The following is a 17,237-nucleotide window of genomic DNA, read 5'->3' as shown; positions in this document are numbered from 1 at the left end:
TCCGCTCGTAAATTGTATGCGTGAATACTTGAAGCTGAATTCATGTACAAAACATTCCATTGATCTTAACATCGAGCGCCGCATTCCTGACGGTGGGAGTGAAATGAGTAAAGACTTTCAGGTTGTGCGAAAGGAATAGCAGAGCCCTGATTGGATCCATGTGTAATGGGTAGAAGTTGGTTTGAGTATTTAATGCTGCGACATATTCAGCCAGGAACTCCTAGTGAGATTATTCATGATAGGACCGTTGGGTTTGAATGGATGAAAAATGTTTAAAGTTTTAGGATTTGCAGAAGTTGTTTTATTTTTAAATAATGTAGCAAGCAGTATGAATGTTGTTTATAAAATATCGATTACACTTGTAAACGATAAAAATTGATTTCCAATTTGTCTTATTATCAGAAAGCTACAGCAGCTTATCAGCAAGTAACAATAATGTTCCATAAAAAAATTTTTTTCATTAGAGAAATATGGAATGAATGGAAGAGAATATAAAGAAACGAATTCAGTTTATTTATACATTCCAATACTAGGTACAAATTCTCCTGGTTGGACTTAAATGCGTTGTTAGCTCAATGACTGTCGGCTAGGATTGCAATATTCCGCCCACTACAGTTTTTTCGGAAGTTAGATTTTCCACCTGAAATATATTGGTATGCTGACCCAATGGCTTTAAGTACATCTTTCTTGAATTAGTGTCCCTCGCATCCTCTCGTTTTGCTATGAGAGACTCGTGAGTGTACCACGTAATCAGTTTTTGATTTAAGGGGTTATGCCTAGTTTCAAAGCCAAAAAAAACGCGTTTTTTCATAATTTTTTTTATAAGGGGACCTTTTATTTAATGAATAAATTATTATTATGTACAGTTCGTGTATTTCTTATATTTGTAACTTCCGTAGTCCGTTTTTAAAAATATGAAATTGTACGGCCTCCGCAAACGATCTCCTAGGAGGTCCTTCAAAAAAAGGTGCTCGGTGGTGAGCAAGAAAAAAAATTATGTATAATAGTTGATTAATAAATACAGATATTAATCGAAGCAATAGCGAAAATTTTGATTTTTGAAGAAATGGCGGCTTTATAAAAAAAGTTCCAATTTTCAAAGAAATTTCTAATATAAAGTGGTCACAAAAATCGAAATAATTGTTAAAAAGTTTATTCTTATTAATATTAATACCTGGGAAATATATCTAAGAATATTTTGTAAAAATTTGAAAGCGATCGGTTCAGCCGTTTAAGAGAAATCGTGCTCCCCGGGTTTTGAAAACACAATGCGCTTTGAGTCCTCTTTTTCGACGTAAGCATGGACATTGGGTCCAAGTGATATTCCCAGGGCTCTCATGTAATAAAGGAGAGACGTTTTCCTTTCATTAAACATGCCGGCAGCAACGTAAGCAGCTATTTCAACGATTTTAGAACCAGATGGAATAATTTTTGGAGAAATTTCCCACATTATCTGATTGCTCTCGTTGTTATTTTGAGTAAAATCGCCGACACATCTCTCTAATAATATTTTATTACTGAGGTCTGTATAAATTGGGAGTAAAGCGTCAGCTACATTAGGTGGTAAAGACTTCTATAGTTACAAACACAATAGCGAGGGTCTTCAAACGTATAACAGGTTAGAAAAAAAGCTGCTACTTCGGTCCATTCTCCGCCTACTTTCGAACGCTTAGAGACGGTCTAACAAATATGCTTGTATCTTCAAAAATATTTGTCGGATGGATTTAAATTTTTTAGAGAATGCACTTAAATGTATGTCATCATCATTATCAACGGCGCAACAACCAGTATCCGGTCTAGGCCTGCCTTAATAAGGAACTCAAGACATCCCGGTTTTGCGCCGAGGTTCGTCAATTCGATATCCCTAAAAGCTGTCTGGCGTCCTGACCTACGCCATCGCTCCATCGTACATTTTAAAAATCGATTTTTCCAAAATTACAACTAGACATAACCCCTTAAGCCACAGATCACTGTTACGGCGTTCCAATCTGCCTTGTCGTCCCATTGCGTTTCAAACTTCTTATCGAAATGAAATTGTTATGTTACCCCGCGGTATCAGTAATTCGGGATGCAGATGTAGTATTTAGCGCAAAAATTCGTAAAATGTTATGCTAATGAAACTGCAATGCCCGCAAAATATAACAGTATCAACACTTTGTAATTCTATGCTAAATTGAGCATGTTACATGTTGATGCTTTCATCATAGAGAGAGCAATTGGTATGCAACTATTTCGCAGGTAGTTTTTTCGAAGTTTCATTGTAAAATAGGCAACAGAAAATAAAACAAGTCGGGAAACCGGAAGTTGGGCGCTTCAGGTTTTGTTTGCTTCTTGTGTGAGTATATTTGATTGTAGCCCGTAAAGAATACGCATTTAGCATGTCAGATTTTGTACTTCGGGTTGTAAATTTACATGGTAGAGACCACTTTGAGCTTCCAATAAATCTGAAAACTAAGACTGGTTTCGAAAAGTACTAATCGAGACCTTTCATTTGACACCCCACGTGGCTATATTTGGTGAAAAAAAATGTTACACCCCCCTTTTACACGTATGGGGACCCCCCTAAATCTCAACCTAGAAGGATATCATTCACCGCATGTCTGGGGGTCCCGAGGTCCCACCTTCTTACCAAATTTCGTGTCAATTGGTATAGCCGTTTCTGAGAAAAGTGCCTGTGACAGAAGACAGACAGACAGACAGACATTGAACCGATTTTAATAAGGTAAAAATTAAAATATATCAAATTAAAAATTATTTTAACCGTTATTGGAATAAGCGTCGAAATAAGCTGTACGTAATTTCTTTTTTAATTTCGGAAATTTTACCAACTTTCCTCTAAACTTCCAACCTTAGTTTTCACTACCATTTGCAGTATTGTTAGGTGTTTTGGAAACAGGCAAATAATCGCTTTTGATTTCTTTTTTAGTTTAGCTGCCAGATTTTGCCTATGAAGGAAGTTATTTCCTGTCCTTCGATCGAAAATGTTCGTTTCAAAAAAGGTGCTCTACAACGTTTGGTGCGGGAAGTTAGAACCAAACAAAAATCTTTTGCCGTAACTACCCACGTATTCTCAATATTTGAGTGTAAAGAACACGCTTCCATCGAAAATAATAATCAATTAAAAAGAATAATTTGAAATTTCACATCCGCTTTGTCAAGAAAATGGCCTGCTATAAACAGTTTTAGCTCCACTTCAGGTCGGCCTTCAAAGAACTTTGCAGAAGTGAGAAGTGAAATAGCGAGAGTTTCATTTATCGATCATATTATGGCATATTGCCAGCAAAAAAAAAAATGTTATCTTGATACAGTATCTATTACTGATGTTTCAGCGGAAGTCACTCTACAAAGCTAAGTTGATCACACGGTGCAAAGGATATTGAAGGTACAAAAGATGGTTATAGAGCAAACAAGGTAGCGTGAACTAGTTATGACGTATATGACGTACAAATGGGGCTGTGATGGAAGCAGTGGCCACGCAACTTACAAAAAAAAAAATTCAGGAGTGCAATCTAGATAAATCCGAACAACATTTGTTTTCTATTTGCATTGTTCCTTTACGGCTTAAGAAAAATTCCAAAATCCACGACCATCATCTACTCCATTCTGTAGACCACTCGACATTCTATTTCACATAGAAACCTAGTCTTCAATATTACCGGAAATTGAAAAAGTCAAAGATCAAATTTTCACAATTGCTGCTCAATATGAAACACAGTTTTCACTTTAAGATGATAGATAGAAAATTATTTAATACTATTGCAGGAGACCCATCTCAAATATGTGGAATATGCAAGGCAAACCCAAAAATTATGATCGAGAAGTGCTTGACCGTTTCAATGAAATTAGATGCCTCTACATCATCATCATCGTCGGCGCAACAACCGGTATCCGGTCTAGGCCTGCCTTAATAAAGAACTCCAGACATCCCGGTTTTGCGCCGAGGTCCACCAATTCGATATCCTTAAGAATTGTCTGGCGTCCGGACCTTCGCCATAGTTCCATCTCAGGCAGGGTCTGCCTCGTCTTCTTTTTCTACCATAGATATTGCCCTTATAGACTTTCCGGGCTCGATCATCCTCATACATACCCGTGACCCGCCCACCGCAACCTGTTGAGCCGGATTTTATCCACAACCAGACGGTCGTAGTATCGCTCATGGATTTCGACGTTAGGTACGAGTAGGCTACGGAATCGTCTATTCTCATGTAGGGAGCCAAAAAATGTATGGAGGATTCTTCTCTCGAACGCGGCGAAGAGTTCGCAATTCTTCTTGCTAAGAACTCAAGTCTCCGAGGAATACATGAGAACTGACAAGATCATTGTCTTGTACAGTAAGAGCTTTGACCCTATGGTGAGACATTTCGAGCGGAACAGTTTTTGTAAGCTGAAATAGGCTCTGTTGGCTGCCAACAACCGTGCGCGGATTTCGTCGTCGTATCTCCAATAACAGCTACGATTTGTGTGTGATTTTTGACCCTAGACAGGAGAAATTATCAACGGTCTCAAAGTTGAAGTCTCATATTTTTATTCTCCCCATTTCACAAGTGCGGTTTGATGTTGTTGGTTGGTTGTTTTTTTGTAGCTGAGGTTCCCACCATATATTTTCTCTTGCCTTCATTGATTTGCAGCCAAAGATTTTGCGCCAATCGCCGCTGCTCGACCTGGATGAAGGCAGTTTGTACGTCTCGGGTCGTTCTTCCCATGATGCATCGTCAGCATAGGCGAGTAGTTGAGTGGACTTAAAAGAGGATCGTACCAATCGGGTAAACCCGTAAACCTCAGCATCACAGATCATTCTTTCCAGGGCCAGGTTAAAGAGGACGCATGATAGGGCATCCCCTTGCATTTGACTGTTGGTGACGTCGAATGGTCTTGAGAGTGATCCTGCTGCTTTTATCTGACCTCGCACATTGGTCAGGGTCAGCCTAGTCAGTCAGAGCATAAGTTCACTCTAAGATTTAACCAATTCGGCTGTAATTCCATCGGATCCTTGCGACTTATGATTTTTAAGCCAAAGAAACGATACATAGAAGCGAAAAATCAACAAATGAAACTTAAGTTCAAACATTTTTTGTGAATGCTTCACAAAAAATCACCGCTCTCTTTGTTGTTGTTTATCTACAAATCGGTGCTTAACCCTGTATGAACTTATGGAATTTAAGTAGCGGGTTCTGTCAAACCATCCAACATTAATCTGCTTTAGTAGTCTCAGTCTAAATTTCCGAGATGTATATCCGGTGCTCCCTGGTATTTCCGGAACGTTGATCTCCATAAAGACTTGGAAACCAGGACGATAGTGGAAATAAATAAATTGAGTGTTCTGTTAATAAACACACAAGCCACACTGAGGAGTCAAAAGAGCACCATTGCTAAGAGAGTTTTGTCTCATCGGAAATTCAAGCGGCTGAAAGGAATTGACTCCCCTCCCCCCTCCGCCTGTACTGGCAGTTTAAAACAATGTTGCTGTTTTTTTAATTAACTAATATTGATCACCACTCTAAAAACTTGCGCCTTAACTTAATTTAAATTGAATTGAATTATGTAAATAATTTACTAGTTTTTAATATTTGAAATTCATTTGAAGCTTCCAATGTATGGTTGAAATCAAATAACAAATTATTAGAAAAAAATATATAAAGTCCGCAAAAGGCTGGAGTTGGCCATCCGGCGGTGCAAGAGTATTAAGAAGGTCTACTCGGAGGTCGACGTAAACCTATGGAGTAGCGAATCGTGATAATAGGATTCAGAGGCCATTCATCTCTGCAAACCGGATGCCATCAAATTGGTTACTGGCTGGGCCGAAGATGCAATTTATGGGAAGGACAGTACCAACAAATATTCCCTGGTGGTGACCCTGGACGTGAAAAATGTATTCAATTCGACCAGTTGTAATCATATGAAAATCTCTAGCGAAGATTGACATTCCCGCTTATCTCGCTGCTATTGTCGACAGCTACTTACTAAAACGGATGTTTTGCTATAGCACCGATGGGGGATCCCAGCAGTATGTTGCCTTCGCATTTGCCCGACAATGCTCCCTATTTAGCTCACTGCGGTGGAACAACGTTTTTGGAAAGATTCCTCCAATTTGCGGCCATTTTCCCGCCACCCGAACCCTCCAACCTATATACCGTTTGAAAGTTAGTCTTCCTGCTCCGGCGGTGGGTTTCGGTGACTACATACATAGTAGGCGCGAAGCATCTTGAATATGCTGAGTTATACACATGGGCATTCAAATTGGGAATGATATCACCGCTTCCAAGCCGGCCACCAGATCCTTGGAAGTGATGATAGACACAAAACGTGCAGAATGTTTGCGACAAAACATCTATTGCAAGCATGGTCCTGGCGAGAATGATGTTGAACGTTGGAGGGCCACGGTGTATTTCTAGGTTGCTTATAGCTAAGTTGGTGAGTTCGACCTTTCCCTAGGGGAAAAGGATCGCAAATCTAAGCTGACGCTCATAAAGTGAGGGCAGTCTAAAAGGACAGCCTGCTTTGTCTTCAGGACTGTCTCAAATGATAGAGCGTTCATCACGTCGATTAACTCGTTCGCAGATGAGATGACTATCGCTCCTGTATCGCCGAAAAAGATCTCCGGAAGGGAGAAACATGCAAGGATGGCAAGAGCGTTGGGAACGCTCGGAAAGGGGTTGATGAACACGTAGACTGATCTTTACCATCAAGGAATATTTGAAGAGACGGTATGGTGAGATACTCAGTTTCTCAAAGGACGTAAAAGATATCGCCAGTATCTGCACCTCACCCGATTGCCTGAGCTGCGATTGAGTCCCTCGAAAGAAAGGAAGGACCTAGAGGAGACTCTAGCAATGAGAAAAAATATCGAAGTTGTGATGAAAAATAAAATAAAAATAAATAAATATGAAAAATAAGATATGAAATTTGTTATCTAGTGGAAAAACTTCGATTGCAACTGAACAAAGTTCCTTCGGAAAAAGCTTCCAATATACTCGAAATACTTTCAAAATAATATTAAATCTGTTTCTGATATTCGTTAGCACTACTGAAATCCGCTGAAAATGCGCCCCTAATAAGTTGATTCCCTGACGGTTTTGCTGATTTTGCTGCAGTTACTGTATCTTGTGCACGAACCGATTCGGGATCCTAATATGTAATAAAGTGCCATCTTCATTCGAGTGGTGTCGTTTAGGTTTGACATGTCATTCAAAAGTCGGTAGTGGGATGGGGAATCAAAGTGGGTTTAACTCGCCGCTGGCCACTTGACTGTGTACTTTGTGCCTCGTTGGTTGTTTTAAGGTCTGTGCTGTCTAGATTATTTACATTTGAATAATTATCCGCTTAGCTGTATAATAATGGAGGTGAGTTGACCTAATCAACCTTTGAGTCAACATATTTCTAATTGTTGACTGTTGTAGATTGAAATTCTCGCCACCTCCGGCTCTAAATCATTCGGGAAATGCAAGGTGAAGCCGCAGACGACAGTAACAGAGCTGAAGGATATAATTAAAAGTCAAATAAAGAAGGCACCTCATCCAGATCGACAATCAATTCGACTGGAAGCCCGCGGGAAACCAGTGAAAGACACTGAGACCCTTCAGTCACTGGGAATCCGCGATGGGAGCAAGCTCTACCTCAAAGACCTGGGCCCGCAAATTGGCTGGAAGACAGTGTTCCTCGCGGAATATGCCGGCCCACTGGCCGTGTACTTGCTATTCTATCAGCGGCCTCAGCTGATCTATGGCGCAGATGCTTCGTTACCGATTTCCACCACGACACAGTGAGTTTTCCTTAGACCTTAGCATGGCGCGATAAGACGCGAGTGAAAGTGACCGACCTTTAACCTATTTCTACATTTTTTGCCCGTCCGCAGTATCGCAGCGGCTTGCTGGTCAGTGCATTATGTAAAGCGGCTGATGGAGACGATCTTCGTGCATAGGTTCTCGCACAACACGATGCCCATACGGAACCTCTTCAAAAACTGTTCTTACTACTGGGGCTTCGCGGCTTATGTGGCTTATCACGTTAATCACCCGCTGTTCACCTCACCCTGCGCCGTTCAGGTGTTCGCTGGTCTGGCTGCATTCTTGGTAAGACTTGTAAGACTTTCACTGTAACGAATCGAGTAATTAACTGGATGCTTTCGATTTGTTCGCTCATCTTTTTTGGCTGATAGCTCTGCGAATTGGGCAATTTCTCTATTCACGTCAATTTGAGAAATTTAAGGCCCCCAGGTTCGAAAGTTCGGAAAATCCCAAGACCGGACGGCAACCCATTGACGAGTCTGTTCAAGTGAGTGCCGCATTTCTCTTTTATCTATGCCGGAATTAATTGTCATATTTTTTATTGTTATCTTTATGGTAGTTTCGTGTCGTGCCCCAACTATACGTACGAAATCGGTGCATGGGTGTCGTTCTCCGTGATGACCCAGTGCATTCCAGCGTTCTTGTTCGCGATCGCCGGCGGTTGGCAGATGGCTGTCTGGGCGCTGGGCAAGCACCGCAACTACAGGAAGGAGTTCAGCGACTACCCCAAAGGGCGCAAGGCCATATTCCCCTTCGTTTTGTAGGGGGATGTAAATGGAAGTCAGTTTTTGTCTGATAGCTCGCACTGTGAGCATTTACCATTTTTCATAGTAGTTCTATTTATGTAGCTGTTCCAGGGATTATGTTAGGTAATGAGGCATTAATACATATAAAGATGTAAGTGTATGACAAAGTTCATTTCATTCAGTTTCATTTTGGTGGATCAAGCGATCAATTCTGTCTAGACTAAGTATGGTGGAAATATAAGGATTGGAGAAGGAAAAGGTTTTATTTTTATTCATTAATCGCATGAAGTAGTTAGTTAACTGGGGGGAGCCACAGCTCCGAGCACTCAGGCCATTGTTAGGCCCATTGTACTATCCCCGTAAGTTGCCTATTCAATGGCTTCCCGCGTACGGTGTTCGCAGACTTTAACGAACCTGAGAACATTCTCCATAGGCAGAGAGTGTGCAGATTCTTCATTGAAGAAAACCTTGCCAAGGTGTCTTCGTCTGAGATCTGAGGATGCCGGGCAGCTGCATAAAAAGCGCAGGGCCGTCCCTCCTCCTCCTCACATTGGCTGCACATAGCCGAAACCACTGCCCCAATTTTTTCGATACGGTAGTTTAAGGAGCAGTGTCCCGGCAAAAGCCCAACTAGGGTTTTCATGTCCCACTTCTTAAGGGACAACAAAAATGCCGCTCTAGTGGCCCTAGGCTCGTTCACAAGGATTTTCGCTTGCCGACAAGAGTCCAAATGTCTCCACTCGGTTGCGTGAATCCTTGCAATTTCACCTTTCAGAGTAGACTTGACAGTAGATGGTCGTATTTCAAGAGCTGGTTGTGGCTCCACCATTGTGGATCCAGACCCTAGGCGAGCTAGTCTGTCAGCCTCCTCATTACCGGTGATGTTGGAGTGCCCCGGCACCCACATCAGGAATGTTTCGTTCAGTCGGCTAAGTTTCAGCAGCACCTGATGACAACTCCACACCAACTGGCTTGATCTGTTATTGCCATTTAGTGCTGATAATGCCGCCCGACTGTCGGAACAGATTCGAATGGTGCGACCCCTCCATTTTTGTCGCAGACATTCTTCTTCTGCCAATGAAATGGCATATATCTCCACCTGGAATATGGTCGTCATTTTTCCGAGGGGTCGGGCCAGTTCTATAATTGGATTCTCCGAGAACACCCCTGCGCCCGATTCATCCTCCATGACTGATCCGTCTGTGAAGATTATTAGGTCTGTAATCTGAAAAGACTCATGGCCACTTGTCGACCATTCTTCTCTTTCGGTGATTACGACAGTGAATGTCTTTTCAAAGACGAATCTGGAAACCATATGATCGGTCGGTATCAGGGCTACCGGATGTTTTGCAAGGAATTTCCAGATAGACGCATGTTCGTTTGATTGGCCGCCTTTCCACGCCCCAATGGTATCGAGCCTATATGCGTCGTTGGCTGCTTTCCGTTTCACCTCCAAGTGAATGGGAGGTAAATTTAGGATAGCTTCAAGTGCCGCAGTCGGCGTAGTACTCATTGCTTCAGTAATACTTAGGCAACCAAGTCTCTGAATCTGCGTTAGCAGCTTCCTGCTGATAGCAAAGTTCAGTCTTGGCCACCAGACGATGCATGCATACATCAAAATGGGTTTTGTTATGGATGTGTACATCCATCGCATGAAGTAAAGGATGAAGGATAATAACGATATGGCTTTCGTTCCGATTGGAAGTTCCGAGGTTGTTGATGACCAAGGACTACTAACTTTCGGATGCCTTTTGAGCTTGAAAGCGATTTTTTCTAGTAATTAAGAAATGGCGATCGGTATGGCTGTAGGGCAACCATACTTCGACTTACGTTTTTCCGGCTAACAACTTTCGTAAAATTGAGAAACATACTTTCAGTTAAGATGTTTTAGTTTCTCCTTGGAACGATTTTTGATATATCATTTATTTATTCCAAGAAAATATACCCAAATATACAACAGAAAAGAAAAACGGAAAAAAACAAAAAAGTTAAAATTATTACAGTGCCAAATGACGAAGACAAATGGCCAAGCTGCCAGCGGTTATACTTTTGTAGTTTTTTGGCGCAGGGGAATAAAAGTAGTATAAGAGCTCTGCGAAAGGTATCTCGAAAACGCTAGCATCGCGGACGCCATAACAGCTGTCCACTACGCCGTGGCTTGGTTTATAGAGGACACATGTATCAGGCAGAGATCTGCCCTGTTGAAAAGGCCACATATCAAGAAATGCCTGATTGTCTGGCAACACGTATAGGGAAAGAATGTCGCGGTACGTTCCCAAAAACTTAAGATCTATATATAGTGGAAGGATCCTGATGAGATGAAATCCAGGGAAGAGATCTGCACTGCCTTGAAACAGGAATTCAAGTCGGATGAATACAGAGAAGAATCCATCGTGAGTTTAAGAAAAGTTTATGGCCGTCCATAGGGGAAGTTAGAATTGGACGGGTCGTTTGCCATCTAAGGAACCAGACCTTTAAATAGGTGATTCGACGACATGCATTAGCGGTATCGATGGGTCCGATCGATATCGAAGGTGTGAGGAAAACGGACATACTGCCAAGGAGGGACCCTAAATGCATTTTATGCATAGAAAGGCAGTGATGTTATAACCGGCATATTGCGGAATGGGAAATTTCCGAAATTTAGAAAAGCAATGAAAAAATGATGATGATAGAAATAAACTTCAATCATTGTTAGATCGCAAAGGATTTATTTGCACAGACCGAATCGCACGGAAAGCTTAACAGTGATGTATGGGTCACAGATTCGACTGGTGGAGCGCTGATATGGGTGTGCGGTTATCAGGTTATACGATATACTATAGGTCAGGCGGCTAGTGCCTTTGTGCATTTCTTTCTTCATGAAAAACTGCAGACGGAGAAGGATGAAGGTGAGTCTTCCTCGCATAAAAACCGATGTTACGAAGCCACGGAAGGAGCCTCGGACAGGATGGATTTTAAAACGACAACGGATTAACGAATTGTGCTTTTTTTCATGGAACGTGCGTTCCCTGTACAGACTGAATGCTGCTGAGCAGCTAGCCGATACCCTGTCCCAATAAAAGGCTAATGTAACCTGGAGAAGAGTCGCTACACCATATATTATAGCAGCCATCCAGTAAACCATGTGCTCGGAGTAGGTTTCTTAGTCAACCAAAAAATGAAACCTGCTGTTATCGGCTTTGAAAATATAAGCGAACGGCTGTGCACTCTGCGTTTGCGAGGCAAGTTTAGAAATATAAGCCTCATACACATTCACGCCCTTACAGAGGAGACTGCAGAGTCGGAGAAGCATACCTTCTACGAGGCAGTTGAGCGGACCCTCGAAGCTTGTCCCAACTATGATATCAAAATCATATTTGGAGATTTCAACAATTAAGTAGGGACGGAGCCCGTATTCAGGCGATACGTCGGCTCCCATAGCTTACATAGGGATACCAATGATAACGGACTGCGGATTATTCAGTTAGCACTATCGTACGAAATGGTTATTGGAAGTACCTGGTTTGCGCGGAACGCGGTCCACAAACACACGTGGGCCTATCCAGACGGGATCACTTTCAATCAAATTGACCATGTGTTGACTGAACGCAGCCAATTCTCAGCCTTGATGAATATCAGAACCTATAGGGGGGGCCAGTATAGACTCGGACCATTATCTCGTTGGCATAGTGCTCCGAGCTCGAATTAAGACACCACATACAATCCCCTCTGACAATCAGGTGAGAGCGAATACCGAAGCCATTCACAACACAGCCCTCCGTAACACCTATAAGGGCGAAATTGATGCCGTAATAACAGCAGTCAACAGAGATCCAGAAGATGAAGCATCAACAAATGATCTTCACAACCACCTGAAGAACGTTATCATTGATACGACCACAAAGATACTTTCCACTAGCCACAAGAATAGTCGGAACGGCTGGTTTGAGATAAATGCAAGCTAGCTACGGAACGGAAGAATGCTGTATACCGAGTAATGTTGCATTCTCAAAGAACGCGGGCACGCGCAGAAACTTATCACGAACTCCGTCGAGCGGAGAAGCGACTCCACAGACGGAAAAAGGAAGCCTGGAAGAACCAACAAGTCAGTGAACTAGAAAAAGACAGGGAGAAAGTGTACCAGGCGCGGAAGTTAGTAGGATGAAGCCTTATACACCTCGATGCTCATCTTGCCGAGACAAAGAGGGAAATTTGATTTCCGACAGAATGGGAGCGATGGGTTGAGTATTTTGATGAGCTGCTCAACAACCAAAATATCGGGCAGTTGGAGGTCCCGCCAACTGAAGACGACGAACAAATACTGCCACCACCAAGTATAGAAGAAACAGTCCGTACGATTCATCGGCTTAAAAATGGAGGCGATCAATTACACCAAGTGGTTCATCAACTTGTGCTCAAGGCGTGGGACGGCGAATCAATGCCTGATGACTGGCAAAGAGGCATTATTTGTCTCATACATGAAAAGGGAGATATCACACGGTGCAGCAATTATAGAGATATGACGTTGCTGAGTACCATCTATAAGATATTCTCCGCTATTTTGCTAGGCCGGATAGCCCCATACGCTCAGAACATCATTGACCCATACCAAAAAGGGTTCACTCCAGGCAAATCAGCAACAGTTCAGATTTCCTCTCTGCGGCAAGCCATGAAAAACTTGTTGGAATATGGACATCAGTTGCACCATCTTTTCATCGAGTTTAAAGCCGCCTATGAAAGCATAGCCACGCTAAAACTGTACACGGCCATGAGAAAATTCGGTATCCAAACGAAATTGATAAGACTGACTAAGCTGACCCTGACCAATGTGCGAGGCCAGATAAAAGCAGCAGGATCACTCTCGAGACCATTCAGCATCAACAACGGTCTAAGACAAGGAGATCCTCTTGAACCTTGCCCTGGAGAAAGTGATTCGCGATGCCAATGTAAATGCGAGAGGCACCATCGTCTTCAAGTCCACCCAATTACACACAACCCGAGATCTACAGTCTACCTTCATCCAGATCGAGCAGGCGGCGCGAGATCTTGGGTTGCACATTAATGAAGGTAAGACGAAGTACATGGTGGCAAAGTTTAAAGATGTTAGCCGGCGACTTTAATGCGTGAGCCACCGAATGGGGAAATTCGCATTTGCAATTGCACGGAGACTAATGCAAGGGGGCGGTGCTTATTAGAAGCATTTGTCCAGTTAGATGTAGTTCTGGCCAACGAAGGTGTTGTAACCTATCGGAAAGGGGAATCCGTTTCAACTATAGATCTGACTTTTGTTATGCTGGCACGTAATATGTCCTGACAAGTTAGCGAGGACTTCACATACAGTGGCCACCAGATAATCACCTTTGAATTAGGGACAAAGCCACATGGCAGCAGACCCGCACGCCGGAAGCCAAAATCTAAAAGAACGCCACGCGGTCTTCAAAAGCAATGAATGAACAGACATCCATAGAGGTATGGCTAGGTCAGGCCAGAGTAGGCTCCATATATAGAGCTCTTCATGCCACACAATACATCACGCTAAAGTATGTTACGGATTGATGGCTAGGATATGCTCACTTCCCACTAGAAAACCCAATTGGTTTACCACCGAGCCAGACAAATGGCTTGGAGGGCAATTTGTAGGATCGATCAAGGGTAAAATGAGCATGCCTATAAGAAAGCCCCCTTTACACTCTCTATCCAGCCAAGCAAGAGAGTATGTTTTAAGAAACACTCTTCGGATGCGGACATAAACCCTTTGGGTAGCGCTTATAAAGTCGTGACGAGACGATTCAGGGGCCGTTTATCTCCGTACTCTTGTTAAAAATCATCAAGGGGTTATTTCCCCAGCAAAAAGGAGGTACTGACACGTTCCAACGACCCCTGCTGGAGATCTGAGGCCGAATGGGCGATAGCAAAGCCTTTTCGTGAAATGTCGATTGAATATGTTTGCGGAGTTGTTTGAATTGTGCATGTTTGAGGAGATTTTTCTTACATCATGCAAGCGGCAGAAGCCGATACTACTGCCTAAGGCTGGAAAAGCTCGAGGTGAACCATTCTCATATAGACCCATATGTCTACTAGACACTAGGGGAAAATGTAGGAGCGGGTAAGGGAGATATCACACAGTGCAGCAATTATAGAGTTATCACGTTGCTGTACCATCTATACGATATTCTCCGCTATCTTGCTAGGCCGGATAGCCCCATACTCCCAGAACATCATTGGTTCATACCAAAGAGGCTTCACTCCAGGCAAATCAGCAACAGATCAGATTTTCTGTCTGCGGCAAGCGATGGAAAAACTGTTGGAATATGGACAACAGTTGCGCCGTCTATTCATCGACTTTAAAGCCGCCTATGATAGCATAGCCAAGGTAAAACTGTACACGTCCATGAGAGAATTCGGTATCCCGATGAAACTAATAAGACTGACTAGGCTCACCCTGACCAATGTGCGAGGTCAGATAAAAGCAGCAGGATCACTCTCAAGACCATTCGACATCAACAGCGGTCTACGACAAGGGGATGCCCTATCATGCGTCCTCTTTAACCTGGCGCTCGAGAAAGTGATCCGTGTTGCTGATGTAAATGCAAGAGGCACGATCCTCTTTAAGTCCACCCAACTACTGGCCTATGCTGACGATATGGACATCATGGGAAGAACGACCCGAGACGTACAAACTGCCTTCATCCAGATCGAGCAGGCCGCGCGGGATCCTGGGCTGCACATCAATGAAGGCAAGACAAAGTATATGGTGGCAACGTCAACATCGAAAACCAACCAACCAACAACATCAAACCGCACTGGTCAAACAGGAAGAATAAGGATAGGAGAATACAACTTTGAGACCGTTGATAATTTCTCCTATCTAGGGTCGAAAATCACAACCGATAACAGTTACGATGATGAAATCCGCGCACGGTTGTTGGCAGCCAACAGAGCCTATTTCAGTTTACAAAAACTATTCCGCTCGAAACGGTGAGACAATGAGGTTCAAAACTCTTACTGTACAAGACAATGATCTTGCCAGTCCTCATGTATTTCTCGGAAACCTGTGTTCTTAGCAAGAAGAATTGCGAACTCTTGGCCGCGTTCGAGAGAAGAATCTTCCGAAGAATTTTTGGCCCCCTACATGAGGATGGACGATTCCGTAACCTACATAACGACGAAAGCTATGAGCGATACCATGACCGTCCGGCTGTGGATAAAATCTGGTTTAATAGGTTACGGTGGGCGGGTCACTTAATTTGTATGGATGCGGATGATCCCACCCGGAACGTCTATAAGGGCAATATCTATGGTAGAAAAAGAAGACGAGGCAGACCCTGCCTAAGATGGAACGATGGCGTAGGTCAGGACGCCAGGGGGATATCGAATTGGTGGACCTCAGCGCAAAATCGGGATGTCTGGAGTTCCTTATTAAGGCAAGCCTAGATCGGATACCGGTTGTTGCGCCGTTGATGATGATGATGATAAGACTGCCCCTGGCCAATGTACGAAGCCAGGCTCTCGAGACCTTCCAAGCTGGCATTGAAAAAGGTGATCCGTAATGTTGATGTAAATGCCAGAGGTACCACCCTCTTCAATTCCACCCAACTCCTGATCTATGCTGACTATATCGGTCGATATGTGCAAACTGCCTACATCTAGATCGAACAGGCAAGACGAAATATACATATAGTGGCAACATCACCACCAAAAACAAAAGAACCAATAACATCAAATCATGCTGGTCAAACGAGAATAACAAAAATTGGAAACTACAATTTTGAGGGCGTTGACAATTTCTCCTATTTAAGGTGGAAAGTCACAACCGATAACAGCTACGATGGTGAAATCCACGCACGTTTGTTGGCTCTCAACAGAGCCTATTTAAGCTTACAGAAACTGTTTCGCTCGAAATGTCTCACCATAGGGTCAAAGGTAATAATGTATAAGACAATGATCTTGCCAGTCCTTATGTATTCTTCGACCTGGTTTCTTAGCTAGAAAATTGCGAACTCGTGATCGCGTTTGAGAAAAGAATCCTACGAAGAATTTTTGGTCCCCTACATGAGGATGGACGATTTCGTAACCTACATAACGACGAAATCTATCAGCGATACCATCACCATCCAGTTGTGGAGAAAGTCGGGCTCTATAAGTTGCGGTGGGCGGGTCACTTAATCTGTATGGATGAGGATGATACAGCCCGGAAGGTTTCTCAGGGCAATATATATGGTAGAAAAATAAGACGAGGTAGACTTTGACAGCTGTTAGGGATATCGAATAGGTGGGCCTCGGTGCAAAGCCGGGATGTCCGAAGTTCCCTATTGAGACAATTTGCTTTACATCGTTTGAACTCGGACCAGGGGAAAAGGTCATAGACAACTATATTAAAATTAACATTCTAATGCGTAATTTCCGACAAAGTGCCAGACCAGTGTGCCTACCATGTTCTTCGTTTGAGCCAATGTAAACCGATGGTACAATGCAGACAAGCATTGACGAAGGTTTAGCGATTTCGAGTGACAATGGAGGGACAGGAACGTAGAGGGCCCAAAAAATATAACATGTGCTTTTTGTCACAAAAAGTGGCATACATACGACGAATGGGTCAAACGAAAAAATACAAAAATGTCAAGCGATGACGGCTTTACGGTTTCTTACCAGGGCGGAGGCAAATCGTCAGACGCTGCCTCACCTCTGCTCTGGGAGCAGCGTGACCGTAGCGGCTCGCAGATGT

The 17,237-nt window shown here is 43.1% G+C and overlaps 1 protein-coding gene across 2 annotated transcripts; it reads left to right on the top strand.

Annotated features, from left to right (window-relative positions):
* Nucleotides 1-7,180: 7,180 nt before the first annotated feature.
* LOC119655714 (very-long-chain enoyl-CoA reductase) lies at nt 7,181-8,788 on the top strand. 2 transcript variants are annotated; one of them, XR_005249945.1, is made up of 6 exons: nt 7,181-7,340; nt 7,398-7,759; nt 7,853-8,069; nt 8,156-8,271; nt 8,344-8,653; nt 8,713-8,788. XR_005249945.1 is itself a non-coding variant. In XM_038061747.1 (5 exons), exons 1-5 carry the CDS (start codon nt 7,335-7,337, stop codon nt 8,546-8,548), a joined length of 906 nt encoding a protein of 301 aa, XP_037917675.1. In that variant the 5' UTR covers nt 7,181-7,334; the 3' UTR covers nt 8,549-8,788. The 2 variants fall into 2 exon arrangements, 1 of the variants encoding a protein (XP_037917675.1); XM_038061747.1 differs by having other exon boundaries at nt 8,344-8,788.
* Nucleotides 8,789-17,237: the final 8,449 nt, after the last annotated feature.

Source organism: Hermetia illucens, chromosome 4, assembly GCF_905115235.1.
Source record: "Hermetia illucens chromosome 4, iHerIll2.2.curated.20191125, whole genome shotgun sequence".
NCBI lineage: Eukaryota > Metazoa > Arthropoda > Insecta > Diptera > Stratiomyidae > Hermetia > Hermetia illucens.
Note: the sequence above shows the minus strand (reverse complement) of the source record. Positions and strands in the feature narration are given on the sequence as shown.